This window comes from Gymnodraco acuticeps, unplaced genomic scaffold (assembly GCF_902827175.1).
Source record: "Gymnodraco acuticeps unplaced genomic scaffold, fGymAcu1.1, whole genome shotgun sequence".
NCBI classification, from domain to species: Eukaryota; Metazoa; Chordata; class Actinopteri; order Perciformes; family Bathydraconidae; genus Gymnodraco; species Gymnodraco acuticeps.
The window spans coordinates 1,110,186-1,126,647 of NW_022989843.1; the positions used below are offsets into that span (position 1 = coordinate 1,110,186).

At 38.8% G+C, this 16,462-nt stretch overlaps 3 protein-coding genes across 3 annotated transcripts; all 3 read left to right on the forward strand.

Moving 5' to 3' along the window:
- Positions 1 to 430: 430 nt before the first annotated feature.
- Positions 431 to 3,907, forward strand: LOC117560089 (zinc finger protein 25-like). Its single transcript, XM_034236857.1, has 2 exons — positions 431 to 730; positions 2,454 to 3,907. The coding sequence occupies exons 1-2, from the start codon at positions 559 to 561 to the stop codon at positions 3,287 to 3,289; spliced, it is 1,008 nt and encodes a 335-aa protein (XP_034092748.1). The 5' UTR covers positions 431 to 558; the 3' UTR covers positions 3,290 to 3,907.
- A 2,209-nt stretch (positions 3,908 to 6,116) lies between these two features.
- On the forward strand, positions 6,117 to 10,208 carry LOC117559974 (zinc finger protein 37-like). The gene is made up of 2 exons (XM_034236726.1): positions 6,117 to 6,400; positions 7,566 to 10,208. Exons 1-2 carry the CDS (start codon positions 6,229 to 6,231, stop codon positions 9,923 to 9,925), a joined length of 2,532 nt encoding a protein of 843 aa, XP_034092617.1. The 5' UTR covers positions 6,117 to 6,228; the 3' UTR covers positions 9,926 to 10,208.
- Positions 10,209 to 11,008: 800 nt separating this feature from the next.
- LOC117560037 (zinc finger protein 227-like) lies at positions 11,009 to 14,189 on the forward strand. Its single transcript, XM_034236791.1, has 2 exons — positions 11,009 to 11,307; positions 12,170 to 14,189. Exons 1-2 carry the CDS (start codon positions 11,136 to 11,138, stop codon positions 13,663 to 13,665), a joined length of 1,668 nt encoding a protein of 555 aa, XP_034092682.1. The 5' UTR covers positions 11,009 to 11,135; the 3' UTR covers positions 13,666 to 14,189.
- The last annotated feature ends 2,273 nt before the right edge of the window (positions 14,190 to 16,462 follow it).

A 16,462-nucleotide genomic window follows, 5' to 3' on the forward strand; every position in this document is an offset into this window, starting at 1 on the left:
CTGCCTGTCAGCCTTCCATACTCAAGTGAAGTAGGCCTACAAGTATCCCAAATAAGTTGTACTTAGGCTAAGTACAGTACTTGAGTACATTTAGTAGGCTAACTTCCGATCTGTCGGTGAAAATCGTTTCAAATGTGACACTTGTTAGAAAAGGTTCACCCAGAAGTCAAACAAAAGTGATTCATGCAACTTACTGAACAAGTGTTTGGGAACATGTTGTTTTTATGTTATTGTTTCCCTTATTAGTTATTGTGGGAGATTGGGATAATGTGAATGTCAATCTAGTTAGGTAGCGGCAGCACCGTATAGATAGATTATATCTATAAAAGTATTTTATTGTTTTTTACACACCGTATAGATAGATTCTATCAATAGATAGATTCTATCTATACGGTGGCGCTAGGTGGCGGTAATGTAACTTTATCAGTGCAGAACGCCTCCCTAAACCAACGAAGAAGAACATTACACCGGAAGTTGTGTTGTTCATGCCAGCGAGAAAAACACAAGTTGGTTTGGTTTATTTTGTCTTTATACATCCATATATTTCACACAGTAGAAATGGCTGCAGTTGAGAAACTGAGAAGTGTTATCAACGAGCGACTAGCTGCAGCTGCCGATGAAATATTTGGAGTTTTTTCTCAAGCTTTATCAGCATACGAGGAGGAGATTTGTCGTCAACGCAGATTATTGGATACAGTCTTGAAGCCTCAGATAAAGCTTCACAGAACAGGTGTGTAAAAAACAATAAAATACTTTTTTGATTTCCTATCAAGTACTTACACATTATCAAGCAATCTGAATGGGATTCATTATGGTTGACCCCTCTCGTTAGCTATATTTTGTGTAGGGTGTGAATAATGTATACAAAGTATATTAATTTAAACCTATAATACCTTACGTATTTTCATGTTCTACTCATTTATGTACGAGGTAGTTAATTGTGATCTATATTAAGAAATCAGATATAAATACATAATCAAATAGAACAGAAGGACTCATTTCCAATAAAAATAAGTGTGTACTTGTCCAGTTAAGAAATACAATTTATTGAAAATACTGCATCCTATTTTGACGATAGAACCACATTCTGTTCATTAATTCACGATCAAATCTCCAGCAAATATCTCAAATACACACATCGCAGCGGTTAAAATACACATCAGGCCCGGTTCTAGAACAAAATGACTTGGGGTGCATCTGAGATTACAGGGGGTGCATCAGTAGTAGGTTTACAGAGCAATAGCGGCCAGCAACAGCAATGAAAATAGCATTGATTTTATGGTCCCCAATAAACAAATTATGGCATTTGTAATGTTTTGAAACCAAGCAAGTGAGAACATTTCAAGTGAGTTAAAAGTGCAATCCTGAAATAGTTCATCCAGTCCAAAGTGGACTATGGCAAAGAAAAGCACAAAAGCTTCAAAACTGTACTGATAAAACAAATGAGAACATATTGTAAATCAAGGCAAATATGATTTGAACCAGCTCATGGTTTGAAAAGGCAAACGTATTATTAAAACCATGTACATCATCACCTTGGTACCTTGGTATCATATACTCTGGGAAGAGAATATTTACTTTGCTTGATGTATCACATCATCGTGTGAGGTTGACTTTTTGACCTGGAGAACATTTCAGCTGCAACATTAGCTTGTTGATTATCTTGGAATATGAGATATTTTGTAGCCATTCGTGGTGACGGCATCTGTGCTATTGTATGCATTATTTGACCCAACATTTCTACAGGCATGGCAGAATATGGCACTATTTTTACATCAATATTCTAGCCATTGTCTATTTTTATACCACAAGCTGCAAAATGACCGTCTTGCCCCACTGTACTGGCGGGTACTTGTTTAGATATACCTGGGCAGGCTCTGTTTTGCCGAGGTCCGCTGGCACCTGCCGCCCGCCGAGGGGCGGCGTTGTTTCAGGCGACGAAGACTGCTGCTTCGGGGCGGCGAGTCGGGCGGCAGTATGTTAGTGTCCACGACGGAGGGTGACATAATGTCCCCATCTGACCTGTTGTTATTGTCTGCAGTAGATTCAGTGTTGCTGGCGTTTAGTGATGGTTGTTTTAACCATTTTCTATATCCATGATTATCCACAGATGTGTGTCACTGCTGTGGAAGCACTTTGGAAATAATGCACGTGCAGCGGCGCAGGTCACACGCACCTGACATAATTTGTTTTGTATTGTATTCTATTATTGTTGTTATATTTATAATATTTTTCGCTCCCTTCTCTTTTTTGAATAGAGGGTGCATAACATTCGTGCAGTGCATGCCTATGCACCCCCGTAGAACCGGGCCTGATACACATTGTTAAAATATGTTATAGTTTTAAAAAGTTGGTGGCCGTGTGTTGATCTTAACACCATTGCCCAGCATTGAAGGCAATTTGCTTCCCTAACACCACACTAACAGCACTTTGTTTATTTTCTGTCCCTCCAGAGCTCCCTCAGCAACATGTCTGTAATGAGGATGAGGTTCTCACTGACCAGCAGCTCTGTAGTCAGGAAAGGAACTCCAGTCTGGACCAAGAGGACCCAGAGCCTCCACAGATTAAAGAGGAACAGGAGGAACTTTGCACCCGTCAAGAGGAAGAGCAGCTTGAACCAAAGCAGGAGACTGATGTCTTCATGGTGACTCTTACTGATGATGGAAAATTGACTTCGCTATCGGATCATGATCAAAATCAAAGTGTAGCAGAGAAAAAGCCTCCTGACAACATTTTACCTAAAATAAAAATATCTGAACCTAACAGAGAGAGCTCTGGAGGACCAGAACAAAACCGTGAACATCAGCTCCTTTTTCACATCTCTCATGTAACACGTAACCAAGATCAGACAAGTGGCAACCATAGAAATGCAACAAAACCAAATCAAAAACACAAGGGGACCAAACCAAGTGAAAAACAATATAAGTGCAACAGCTGCAGTAAAGACTTTTATTTGTATTCAGAACTTAGAGTTCACATGATATCTCATGGTGCTCGGAAGCCGTTCAGTTGCACAGTTTGTGGAAAGGGATTCAGCTTCAAATGTAACCTGAAACGACACATGGTCACCCACTCAGGGGAAAGGCCGTATTCTTGCAACTATTGTCACTGGACTTTCCGGCGTTTGGAACATTTGCAAGTTCACGTAAGAAGTCACACAGGTGAAAAGCCTTACAGCTGTGTTTACTGTGATAAGGCAATGTCCTCGAGCTCAGCATTGATTAGACATGTCCGTTCGCATGCCGGTGAGAAGCCTGAGAACAGCAATATTTCAGGAGAGATTTTATAATAAGAAGTTGAGACTTAGAATTGCATCCTCTAATCATGAGCTCACCCCCGAAGCAGCAAATAACTGTTTACCCAGAGCCTTGTGTGATGCTTTTAAAGCCCTTTTTATATAATGTTCTTTATATGCATTATATTAATGCACAAGTGTGAAAGAAATGAAACGATTTGTGATTCATGTGGCAGCTTGGATTGCAACTCTAAAGCAAAAATATATTTGATAGTGTTGAATTATGTAAATAAAGATGAATAGATGTTACTGCTAGGGTTAATACTGTAATATGTCCCCTTAAATAAACTTGAAAAAGATGCTTAATCAATTGTCCTGACATCACAAGTCTGTAAATTGATTTAACAGATAGCAAAACACTTACATTACATTTGACACATCATTTGGAATAACAGAAGAACTAAGCAGCAGCCTTTATCCCTCTTCAACTTTACTTCATTACATTACATTGCATTTAGCTGACACTTTCATCCAAAGCGACTTACAATAAGTGCGTTCGACCAACAAAATACAAACTTGAAGAAAACAGAATCATAAAGTACATCAGGGGCCTATACTACGAATCTAGTTCAACCTAACCTGGATATGTTTGAGTTAGCCGGTTGGCCTAATCCAAAACATACGCGCTCTCGCTAAACTGTACTACGACGCTGGTTATCAAGTGGATCGCTCAAGCCAGCCGTTTCCTATCTAGTTAGGTGCGCGTTCACATGAAAGGGGTGGTATCTGGAGCATTCGACCAATCAGAAACATGGAGAAGCGTACTGACAGCGCAGCGTCATACTTCCTGAATGAAAAGTTAACTTTAATACTAGTCAAAAATGAAGAAGTTGAACTTTAAACATCCATGACTTAAACACTTTATCCAGGATAAAAGCCACATAGCTGCACCTGCAAGGTGAATACAGCTGGCAAAAGAAAAAGTGTTTGAATGCGTACATTAACAGGTTTATGATATCACTGCCCCGTCTAAAACACGATCTGACTTTAATTACATTTGTCTCGAGTGTTTCGTCAACTTAATGTGTTGCTTAAAATAATACTTCTGCATACAGTATGTGACACTGAGTGTTGCACGGCCAGATAGGGCTCAGCTGACTCAGATAAGAAAATATGATACATTATGAAGTGATATGCCGCGGACTGTACTTAATGTTACTCTGATCCGGTTACTTAGGCCTATGTTGTGGCAGATATTTAAGTAAGCTTTCTTAACGCTAATGTTATAATAGTCAGATTGCTCTGAAGATGGGAGGTGATATTCTATTAATGTTCACGTTCACACAGTCGGTGATTTTTGCCGGCCGTCTTTCCTGCGACGGCAGTTTTTCTGTATTTCCTTTCTCCTGTAATATGACTTGATCGCTTTAAACTCCGCACACTGAGCTCTGATTGGTCAGCAGGCAGTGCTTTCACTGAGTTGAGCTCTTAGCCTGCAACCTAACCTGGTCCCGACCAGGTTAGCCGCTTAGCATAAGTTACCATGGAGATCTAGCCTGCTAAAAAGAGAACCAGCTTCGTAGGACCGGAAAGCCGGAGTTTGCCCTGAATTTAGCCGGCTAAGCGAAAATCCTGATTCGTAGTATACCCCCCTGGTTTCATAGAGCCAAAACATTTCAAGTGCTACTCAACTGGCTTTAGATAAGCCAGCCCTTTAATATTAGCATATAAATGCTTTGTTAGTCATTTTATTCTTCGCTATCATGTCCTCTTGGGTTTATGGCCAATGTGTGGAATTTCAATGCTGGAAGTCATTGTACAAATGCAAGATGCAGATTTGTAGAATCAAATATTTTACTGTTCTGTCTGTGTATGTAGTGTCCCAATAGCCTCCAATGATGAATGTTTGAGTGACTCTGCCCTTATTCTTCCTTTTGAGTTATATTTTCTTTGGCAACTGTTAAGTTACTTTAATTTCATGTAAGAGTTCTGAAAGACTTGTGGATGTTCAGCAACTGTTTTGCTAATACATTAAGAATTGTAATTGTGTTGTTGTTGTTCTTTTAATTATCACTCAGAAACGTTCGGCTGTTCCATCATCTCTTATGTGGATGTGTGAATATATTGGATTTCGTAGTGCTGGTCAAACAAAACAAGCCATTTGAAAACACCTCCTTAGGCTCTTGAATTGACACATTGACAATTGCCAAAGCACTGAGGTGTAACTGTTTACATGGCATTACAATATTATGATCAAAAATCTACTCTAAACAAAGAATCCAACCTCAAACATAATTTATTTGAAGTTCTTTAATATAAAACACAAAATACTTGCTTAACAAGCCAGCATTTAAGATGTTTATAGCAGCGATGATTAGTATTCACTCGAGTGAATCTGACAAGTTTTAAAGGTGTATAATAAAATCTTCCTATAGCCTTGATCCATAAACAGTACATTTAGAAAGATGGATAAATTAAACTGTTGGAAACTATTAGACACTGCTTATAAACTGTAATCAATGATTACTCAATCATACACGAAAGGAAAAGAATAAGGAACATATTCTGGTTGGCTAACTTAAGAAGAGTTTTTACTTATAAAACTACACAAATAGGGGGAGGCGTGTGGCACAGTAGATAGAGCCTTGGTCTGGGGATCAGATGGTGACAGGTTCAAACCCCACTGCAGACAGCATGTCATTGTGTCCCTGGGCAAGACACTTCCCCCCAAATTGCTCCTCTGGGGATTGCCCACAGTATTGAGTATGTAAGTCGCTTTGGATAAAAGCGTCTAACAAGTAACATGTAATGTAAACATAATCACTCACTTATTTGACACACTCCCGTGCAGTAGGTGGCAGTATGAGCCCAATATGTTGTTTGTTTACACAACTTCTCATGCGGAAGAAAACTGTCACGCACGTCACATCCACGAGTTATAGTTTGTTACGAAGTTTTAAGCGATAAAAAAGCATCTTTATTTGTATTCAACAATGTCTTCAGTTCAAAGTATGAGGCGGTTTGTCTGTGACCGACTCACTGCGGCTGCTCAGGAAATACTGGGAGCTTATGAGAAGAAGATAGAAGGCTACGAGGCAGAAATAGCTCGTCAACGCCGACTGCTGGATGCCGTGCTGACACCTGAGTTAAAGTTACACCGGACAGGTACGGACAAATATTTAATATTTTTTAAAGGCTGTTCGTTTTTGAGCAATTTAATAACACGTACTTTGAGTCCAAAGACTGTAAGTCGAACCCCACATGCCAGACAAACCAGTTTGACAGGTGTAATAATAGAATAATAACAAAGATGCCAAAGATTATACTTTCGCATAATCACGTCCAAATTGTCCGTACACTTTAATATGCTTATGTTAAAACAAATACTATCTTAATGAATGTTACACCACCTAACATGCGGAAGTCCCCTCTGTGCTGCAGTAATCTTCTTTCTGTCCAAATGTACAAAAGCCAATATGTTTACTCAAGTACTTCGTTAAATGCAGTTCCGAGGTACACATAGTACTGTCTGTACTTGTGTATCCCATGTTACTTCTGCTTGTACTACAATTCACAGTCAACACTGTACTGTACATACTTTAATCTGAGAATTAGCTTTAGCTCTATAGTCTATAACCTTATACAGGCCTATACATACAAAGTGTAATTAAAGATGTGCTTTTATGCAACCTTCTGGCTTGTGACCACTTCCAGCTATACTTTGCTTTTATATGTAAATACTTTATTTATGCTTTTAAGCCAAACATATACAACCTTAAGGATATAGTTGTTCAACAAACTAGGTATGCCTTGGATTGTTCTGCAGGTCTTGACATGTCTTGGATGTCTTTGAGTTGTTGGCAAATCCACTACTGAGTGTTTGATCTAAACATCTGCAACCATGGAGATTCAACATACTAAGTTCACCCAGTATTTTACAAACTGAAAAAGTTGAAGGAAAAGCCAAAACGAATTGTAAAATTGTACATTTGTTATTTTTTACTTTTTTCTGACAACCCTTCAGATTCATTTATGACACACTAGAGGGGGCCAAACCCCTATGTTTGAACTAATCTACCAAACTGTATATATAGTATTTGGAACTATCTTCACCTTAACCAGCTTCAACAATAAAAGCCTACATGTTTATTGATTGATCAATGTTAATGCAGTGTTAACATTAGTTTAACATAAATACATAAATTACTCCTCATTGGGCAACTCAAAATGTTCTATGTATTATAGACTATTTTATCACAACAGTTACATATAGGTTTATCTATTCACAGTCAGTCATCATTGTCCCATTCCTTTCTCCCTCTACATTCAGAGCTCCCACAGAGACATGTCCAAAAGCTGGAGGAGGATGACGAGGTTCTCGTGATCCAGCCGCAGCACTTTGACCAGGCGACCAGCTCCAGTCATGTACCGCCAGATCCTCCACCTGTTAAAGAGGAACAGGAGGAACGATGCATCAGACAAGAAACACAGCAGCTTGGACAACAGAAGGAGACTGAAGCCTCTAAGTCAGCTTCAACTTGTGAGCAACCTGTCAACAGTGACCCCTCTCAGTTTTTGGTTCCTCATCAAACTGAGAGTGCAGTGAATCAAGATCCTCAATCCAGCATCTCAAGCAAAGATATTTTATCTAGATCTGACGGGGAGACTTCTGCAGTATCTGAACCAAGCACTGACCACCAGCTCCCCTCTCACAACTCTGCTGGAAGCCAAGATCACGTAGCTTGTAACCATGGAAATGCAAAACCAAGAACACACATCGAGTCACCACAAAATGAGATAAGCAAAGTCCAAAACTCAACATCAGCTACAGGAAGTGAGGAAACATCAGATAAGAAATGTGGTGATAAGAACACAGCAGCCACCAGCAGTACTGAACTGACAAATGAGGAACATATCAATGACAACACAACATCAAGTGGAAATGATGAGCCAATGCCAAAAAAGAGTCCAGATACTGGTAAAACCACATCAGCTACCACTCCACATAGGAAAGGTAATAATGAGATCACAGCCTCAAATGAAAAGCCAACAACAAACAAGAAAGGTGAAGATGGGAGACCAACCTCACCAGGAAATGTTGATACAATGCCAAATGCCAACACATTATCAACCAGAGGCACTGAGCTAACACCTAATAGGAAAAATAATGGTGAGTCCTCAGTATCAGCTAAAAGTACTGAACCAACACCAAATGAGAAATGCAACGATAAGACCACAACATCAGCTACAGACACTGAGATGACACCAAACAAGAAATGCAATGATAATGTTGCAACATCTAAAGGAAAAAGTAGGCCAACACCAAATAAGAAATTCCAAGACGAGAGACCTAGCTCACCTGGAGGTGTTGAGCCAACACCAAATAAGAAAACAGATAGAGGCACAGAGCTAACACCAAATGAAATATCTAATGAAAACAAACCTAAGTCAAAAGGAACTAGTGAGTCAACAGCAACAAAGAAAAGCCAAGAGGGGAGACAAACCTCTTCTGGAAGTGTTAAGCCAAAAAAGTCACATAGCAATGAGAAGACAACATCAGTTACAAATACTGAAAAAACAAAACGTAAAAAATCAACCAGAGCCGTTGAGCTCACACCAAATAAGAAATGTAACAATGAGACGACAACTTCAGGTAAAAGTCCTGATCCAAGAGCAAGCAAGAAACCCAACGATGGGAAAACAACATCAACTACACGTTCTAAATCCAAAACGAATGAGAAGCTTCCTGATGGGTGTACAACTTTAACCACAAGCAACAAGGTTACACCAAAAAAGAGACAGAATGATGGGAGCACAACATCTAAGGGAAGTACTGACAAAACACCAAATAAGAGACGCAAGGATGATAAAACAACATCAACTACTGAGAAAACACAAGTTAAGAAACGTAGCCAAAGAAGCACAACATCAAATTCTAACTCACCACCCAATCAGGGAGATGGGAACCAATCAGGTGATAGCATCCAGGATGATAATAACCCGTACAAGTGTGACAGGTGCAGTAAAGTGATGACTAACTTCAAAAACTACAAATTTCATATGAAATCCCACACTGTTGAGAAGACTTTCAAATGTGACACTTGTGGTTTAATGTTCAGGGAGAGTTGGGATTTGAAAAAACATTTAACGATTCACTCTGGCGAGAAGCCTTTCAAATGCAAAGTTTGCGGAAAAAGATTCAACCGGCAGTATAATCTGGATCTGCATTCACGTGTTCACAGTGAGGACAAGCCGCACAAATGTGACACGTGTGACAAAAGCTTCAGGTCAGATGTGAATCTGAAAAAGCATGTGAGAATTCACACAGGTGAGAAGCCTTACTCCTGCAGCAAATGTGGCAAAGGATTTGCTGATTCTTCGTCTTACAAAAATCATCTGCGAGTTCATTCGGGGGAAAAGCCCTTTGTGTGTTCTTATTGCAAGGTACGATTTGCTACCACGACAACTTTGCAAAGGCACATCAGAACACACACAGGTGAAAAGCCATACAAGTGTGAGGTGTGTGACAAAGAGTTCGGTCACAGAACAAACCTGAAAAGACACATGAAGTTGCATAATGAAGAGAAGGGCTACAAATGCTGTACCTGTGGAGAAGCATTCCCTACATGGCTAAAACTCAACCAACACGAGAGGGTACACTGCAGTGATGCACAAAGCTCCACTGCCTAAAAACATGTCTGCATTTGATACATCAAACTTATGATACAATTATTTTGCAGCCAGAGTGCATAGTGGAATTTCATTTAAACCGGCTCGAGATACACTTGTTGTTATATTCCATGGAATGCTCTTAACATCCCGATAGCAATGAATATCTTAAGTGCTTTAACAAAAAATCCATAAAAAAATGTCACCTCTGGAAGCCTTAGTACTGTAAAAAGCACGACCAATCATCTGAGCCGGCACGGTTAAAATAACTGGATGGCCTACCTGCCTGTCAGCCTTCCATCTGTGCACAAACTTATCTCGTGCCCTTATTGGTCATGTGCGCGTTCGTGTGTGTTGGAGGAGGGGCTCTGTGAGGAAGTGGCAGATTTTTTCCGGCTGTGTATTTTCAAATCCTAGCGCACTCGAGCTGGTTTCTCCAAAATTACCTACCCCACTGTCTAAAAAGAATACATTGTTAAATCTGTTCCTTTGGATAATAAGAACCTGTTTTTATTTTCTGCACAAACTGCTTTTAATGTTTTAGCCTATTTGTGCTGGGAGCTGATGATGGGGCAGCTTTTGTTAGTGTCTGCTGCTTCAGCTGCTAGTGCTAGTTTATCGACAATCATCTATTCATAGAATATGTATTCAGTTTTTATTGGAAATTGTCGACATCCTTGTATTTGTATGGTCAACAAAGTTCTTGGTCGGATGCGGTTGCAAGGTGTTACAATAACAAAATGATCCAGCTTGTTTGCTGGACTATCCTTTGTTTTTTCTGATATTGTTTTAATCAGAGCTATTATTCACTTTATTGTCAAATTAAGAAAGTAAACTTTGCTTGTTTGTTTTCTAAATGCATCAATGTTTTGACTTGTATCTAATAACTTTTCAAAGTGAATCATATTCCTACAATCAACACATTCAGCACAATTATACTGTAAAACATTTAATTTTAAATAAATTGTATTGCACTGTTTCTAAAATGGTGTGGTTGTAATGTTTTCTGTTGCAATGTACGTTTTAGTCAGCTTGGACTGACATTTCCTGGAAGGCACATGTTGCACAAATGTGCCTTTTTCTGACGTTGCCCCTGTCTCACTGTTTTATTATCTCTGATGTAGAGAGATTAACAGCTCTGGCAGGAAATGAAGCATTTCTGTTAAAGTGACAAACTGAAGACAGTGTGTCAGAGCTAAGCCAAGAAAGCCTTATTTCTAAATGATTTAAAATGTCTGCAGTTGAAAATTTGAGAAAGGTTATCAACGAGCGACTAAATGCTGCTGTGGAGGAAATATTAGTAGTTTGTGAGCACACTATAGTTGTGTACGAGGAGAAGATCGTCCGTCAACGCAGATTGCTGGATTTCCTTTTGAAGCCTGACATAAAGCTACACAGGATAGGTATGTCACTGAGGTCCTTTTGTATTTTTTACATTATTGTAACTTGCATTAAGCCAAATAAATGTTACAATTCTGACATTTGTAAGATGAACCACGCCTACCGGGTTTAGCTAGCGTTGCAGGTTCTTCCTGTTATTCTTATATTCAATAACATATTGAGTGTGGGTTTTTTATTTACTTCTATGCTGACTTGCCAGACACAAATCTGAATGACTGTTTTATAAATCTGTTTAAATTGTTACACAAATAGCATTTTAGAAATAAAAGTAAATATCAAGATTTCACTTTGGCTTATTCAGTAGAAAGGTATAAGAAAATATACTTAAGTACCCTCCTTTTTTAGACAGAATGGTCCCTTTCAGAGAGGTAGATTAGCATAAATATACATAAATGTCATTACTTATTTATTGTTTCAGCTGGTTAACTACAATGTTGGACATATAAATGAATCATATCTTTCTTTATAAAATCGTAATCCTAAAAGTAACTAATTACTCCACTTAACTCAAAATATGAAGTATAGAATAATAAGGAAAGGAAAGCTAAATGAAAATAAATCTGGAGTATGAGAGCAATCCGTATAAAGCTCTGTACCGCCAAAAAGTCAGATATACTCCTCTCAGTCAAAATAATAATAATAGCACCAGCCATTAGTTCTTAGAGGATAACTTAAGATAAAGTGAAGCTTTGATTTTATTCTGCTTATTCTGTTGAGCTGACCACAGGCTAGGCCTACTGAGACTAAATATACTATCAGAGTAGTTAAATACTTATTAGTCATAGGTTAACCAACAGTTAATTCATATCTTAAAGCTACACAGGGGTGAAAACGATCCCTAATGTTTCTTATTTTGTCCCCCAGAGCTCAAACAGCAACTAGTCTGTAAGCAGGAGGAGAATGAAGTACTTCTTGATCAGCAGCTCTGTATTAAGAAGAGGAACTCCATTTTGGATCAAGAGCCTGCAAAGATTAAAGAAGAACAGGAGGAACTGTGCACCATGGAGGGAGAGCAGCTCGTACTGAAGCAGGAGAGTGCAGCAGAGGAACATCCCCTTGACAAAATTCGTATTGTGTGGGTGAGATCTGAATCTGACAGGAATAACTCTGTTGTATCAGAGCAGAGAAGTGGCAAACGGCTCCTCCCCAACACCTCTCAAGTAACAGATAATCAAGACCACAGAAGAAAAAAACATGGAAAGGAAACACAAAAAACAAATACAACATCAAAACCTAAGCAGCAGAAAGGTGCATCCATTACAACAATGGCAAATAGTTGCGGAAACACATTGTCAACTACAAATTCTGAGCCAAAACCAAAGAAGAAACATAATGAAGAGAAAGCATCAAGTACACATTCTGAGCCAAAACTAAAGAAAAAACCTGATGCAGGGAAAGCATCAAGTACATGTTATGAGCCAAAACCAAAGAAGAGAAATAATGAAGAGAAAGCATCAAGTACACATTCTGAGCCAAAACCAAAGAAAACAAATAAACATAGTGATGGAAGATCAGCTGCAATTATTGAGCCAAAGCCCACAAATAAATGTAACAAGGTCTATCCCACATTGACCACAAATCATGCCCCAACAACTCAAGATACACATTACAAAGGGAACACAACATCAGCAGACACTACTGAGCCAAATCCCCAGAACAAACCTTGCAAGTGCGACGAATGCGGCAAAGCATTTTCTCATTTCCGTGACTTAAAAGTTCACATGAGAATCCACACGGGGGAAAGGCCTTTTGAATGCAGCTACTGCGCAAGGAAGTTCGTCCAGAGTTCTGCTTTGAGACGACATATAAAAACTCACACTGGAGAAAAGCCCTTCCAATGCAAATCATGTGGGAGAAAGTTTGCCCAGATGTCTTCGGTAACCAAGCACATGAGAACTCACACAGGGGAGAAGCCCTTTGTTTGCATCACCTGTGGAAGAGGATTCAGCTGCAAAGTGAATATGCAGAAGCACATGAGGATTCACACAGGTGAGAAGCCCTACACCTGCAGCGCCTGCTGGAAGGACTTTGCAGACTACTCATCGCTGAAATGTCACACTCGACTGCACACAGGGGAGAAGCCTTATCAATGCCCTCAATGTAAGGAAAGATTCACAGTCAGCACAACTTTGAAAAAGCACATAAGAACCCACACAGGTGAAAGGCCATATAAGTGCAACACTTGTGGAAACAGTTATTTTCAAAGAATACACTTGAAATTACACCTCAGGGTTCACACAGGCGAGAACCCGAACAAATGCAGCGTCTGTGGAAAACAGTGCAGAAGCGGAGCAAAGCTGAAAATTCACATGAGGATTCATACTGATGACGCTCCGAGCAGCAGTTCTGTAAAGTTGTAAATGCATATCATGAAAAAAGTCATCATTATGTAACAAAAGGGCTTTTTTTTTAGATCTTATAAAAAGTGTTCTCTTAAACTTAAAGAAAATTGGCCCTTGAAATAGTGTTGGAGCTGTTTGAGCTCACAGGCCCCTGAATCACACATATGTGATATCGACAATGAATGGATAAAAAATGTTTTGGCCTAGAATCAGCTGCTCCCTTCAGTATTACAGGATTTTAATAACCCTCTATGATCAACAGATTACTCAAAATGCCTCTGTAGAAAACAACTCATGGTCCCATTCTGCCATCATGTGGTCCTTTATATATTTGCAATATATCATTTACATATATATTTTTATTTGCTTTCAGGTGATATTCGGTGTGGTGGGTTGTGTGTTATTTGCAAATTGCTTGTAGATTTGTATGCTGTCAATATCCGCTTGTATTGCTATCCCTGTGCAACATTTCCATTGGTATCTACTCTTTTTTGTTTGGTGTTTTTGGTGTGTTTGCATTAAAATGATATTATGTGTCTTAATGTATTTGTCTTTTATTCACTTACATTGTATGGTTAGATCATTTTTATTGTAAAAGTTGATATACAGGTTACCCATCTGTCAATGTTAAAGAGAAACCTTTTAGTTAAATCAGAAATTACCCAATTCTGCTATCTAGTGGGCATGTATAAACTTGCACCATTAAAGGCTATTTTAAAGCCTTTTCTCGCTAACTTTCTACTCTTATATTAACCCCCAGATATTGCATTCGGGTTCAGATATATAACAGGAGCGGGAATTAAACCTGAGTATATAAAGTGTGCTTCACCCTACAATTTACCACCTGAGTGACCTCACACATACCCAAATAAGGTAAGATATCATTGCATCCACTATTACCTTTGTATGCACACACGATTATCTCTTCATATACACCCACAACCAAAGGCTCACTAAAAATATTATTTTAGAGCACAGCTTGCTGTCAGATATCGAAATGAAGTGTATGTATATAGTTAGATTAATGTGGTAAACAGTGTGATAAACTGATAATACATTGTTTAAAATGGAAGAAAATTGCAGAAGCACTGTCTCTGTGTGTCTGTCGGACCACCCACCTACGCCTTTGTACATGTATCAGTCTGTGCTGCAGTGGTTAATCAGTGGGTCGTGGCTCCAGAGCTGCAGTGGCTCCAGTGTCATTGTGGAGCATTAGCAGCTCACAGGTTGGTTCATAAATCATCTAGATTATGTTTACACAGCTGGTTGCAACCCTCCACTCTCCTAACCCCAGCCTCGGACACTGTATCAGTTTCAAACAGGCAAATATTTGTAATCATCTTGGAGGACTTGTATTACTTAGTTTCCCTATGTGATTGATGGAGTATCTGTGAGTAGCCCTTTGGGGGGCAACTAAAAAACAGTAGGCCTTACAAAATAAAGTAGGCTTCATTGAAATGCTCCCTTCTGTGCTGTACCAAAGAAAACCCTAATGGTTAAAGTTAATATACTTAGCTAGTTTGATCATTGTACTCGACTTTATTAACTGTGCTCAGTCACCCATACAAGTTATGTTCTTATCTGTTTGGTTTATAATTTAATTGTTTGTTATCTGAGGTGGGAAGTAATTAAGTACTACATTTACTCAAGTACTGTACTTAAGTACAATTCTGAGGTACTTGTACTTTACTCGAGTATTTCCATTTTATGCTACTTTGTTCTACTACATATTAAATACCTTTACAGATTTGGATTATAATCAACACTTAAATCAGACGTTAAACCTGGAGTAAATTCACAATGCCGTATAAAGTCATTAAAACTAGCTGCACCTTTACCAGCTTTGATAACACTTTAATGCAGGGGTGCCCAACCTTTTTTTAACCGAGAGCTACTTTTAAAGTTGCTAGTCTGCCGAGATCTACCAGTCCAAATAGAGAGGCGTAGCCATTACTGACAGCCTACTACCAGGTAAATACACACTTCTACTTGTATAAAACTGACCTTTGTACGATGAATACTTCATAAAACACTGCAGATCCTTTATCTTACCTCTTTCTAATCTACACACATACAAGTATTGAACTGAAGTTACACAACAGTGTTGTTGATACAGAGTTGGAGTTTATCCACACCACGTCACTACAGTGGGTCATGTTTTCAAGAAGCATTGAACAGTGCTGCCACATATGACACAGGGAAAAAAGAAAATACTCTGAACCCTTTCTTTGCCATTATATAAAAATAGTGTTGCTACAAAAGTATAAATTAGGCTTACCAATAAGACAACTCAGATCTGAAGCTACACAGGAATCTGCTGCAACAGTGCAATACAAAAGACAACATTAATAGAATCAAACCCTTTTTTGTTGCATTTTAGTAGATTATAAAAATAAATGCCTTTAAAATAGGATAAATATAAGCTAAAATAAGCAACACTAGTTTCTTAACCTGAATTGATAATAGACTATAATCAATTTAAGTTTGCATTCTTATACCATTTTGTACAATAATTATAATGAATAAGTTCAAACAAACTCAAACTTACAGCTGATTAATAACGGTATCTAACTTGAGTTTTTATCATATCAAAAACCTGTTGAAATGCTTCTGTTATTTTTATTACGCATCGGCAGCCTCCAGGAATGCTTCTTTCACAACTTCGCCGTCTTTGAAAGACTTCATGTGTTTCGCAAGAACGTGACTGACACGATAAGATGCTATGGTAGCAGCCTTGCTCTTGTTGTTGGGCCTGGTGAAAATGGACTGCTGTGCATTTAGCTCTCCTTTCAGGCCCCTCCCCTTTTGGGAGTGT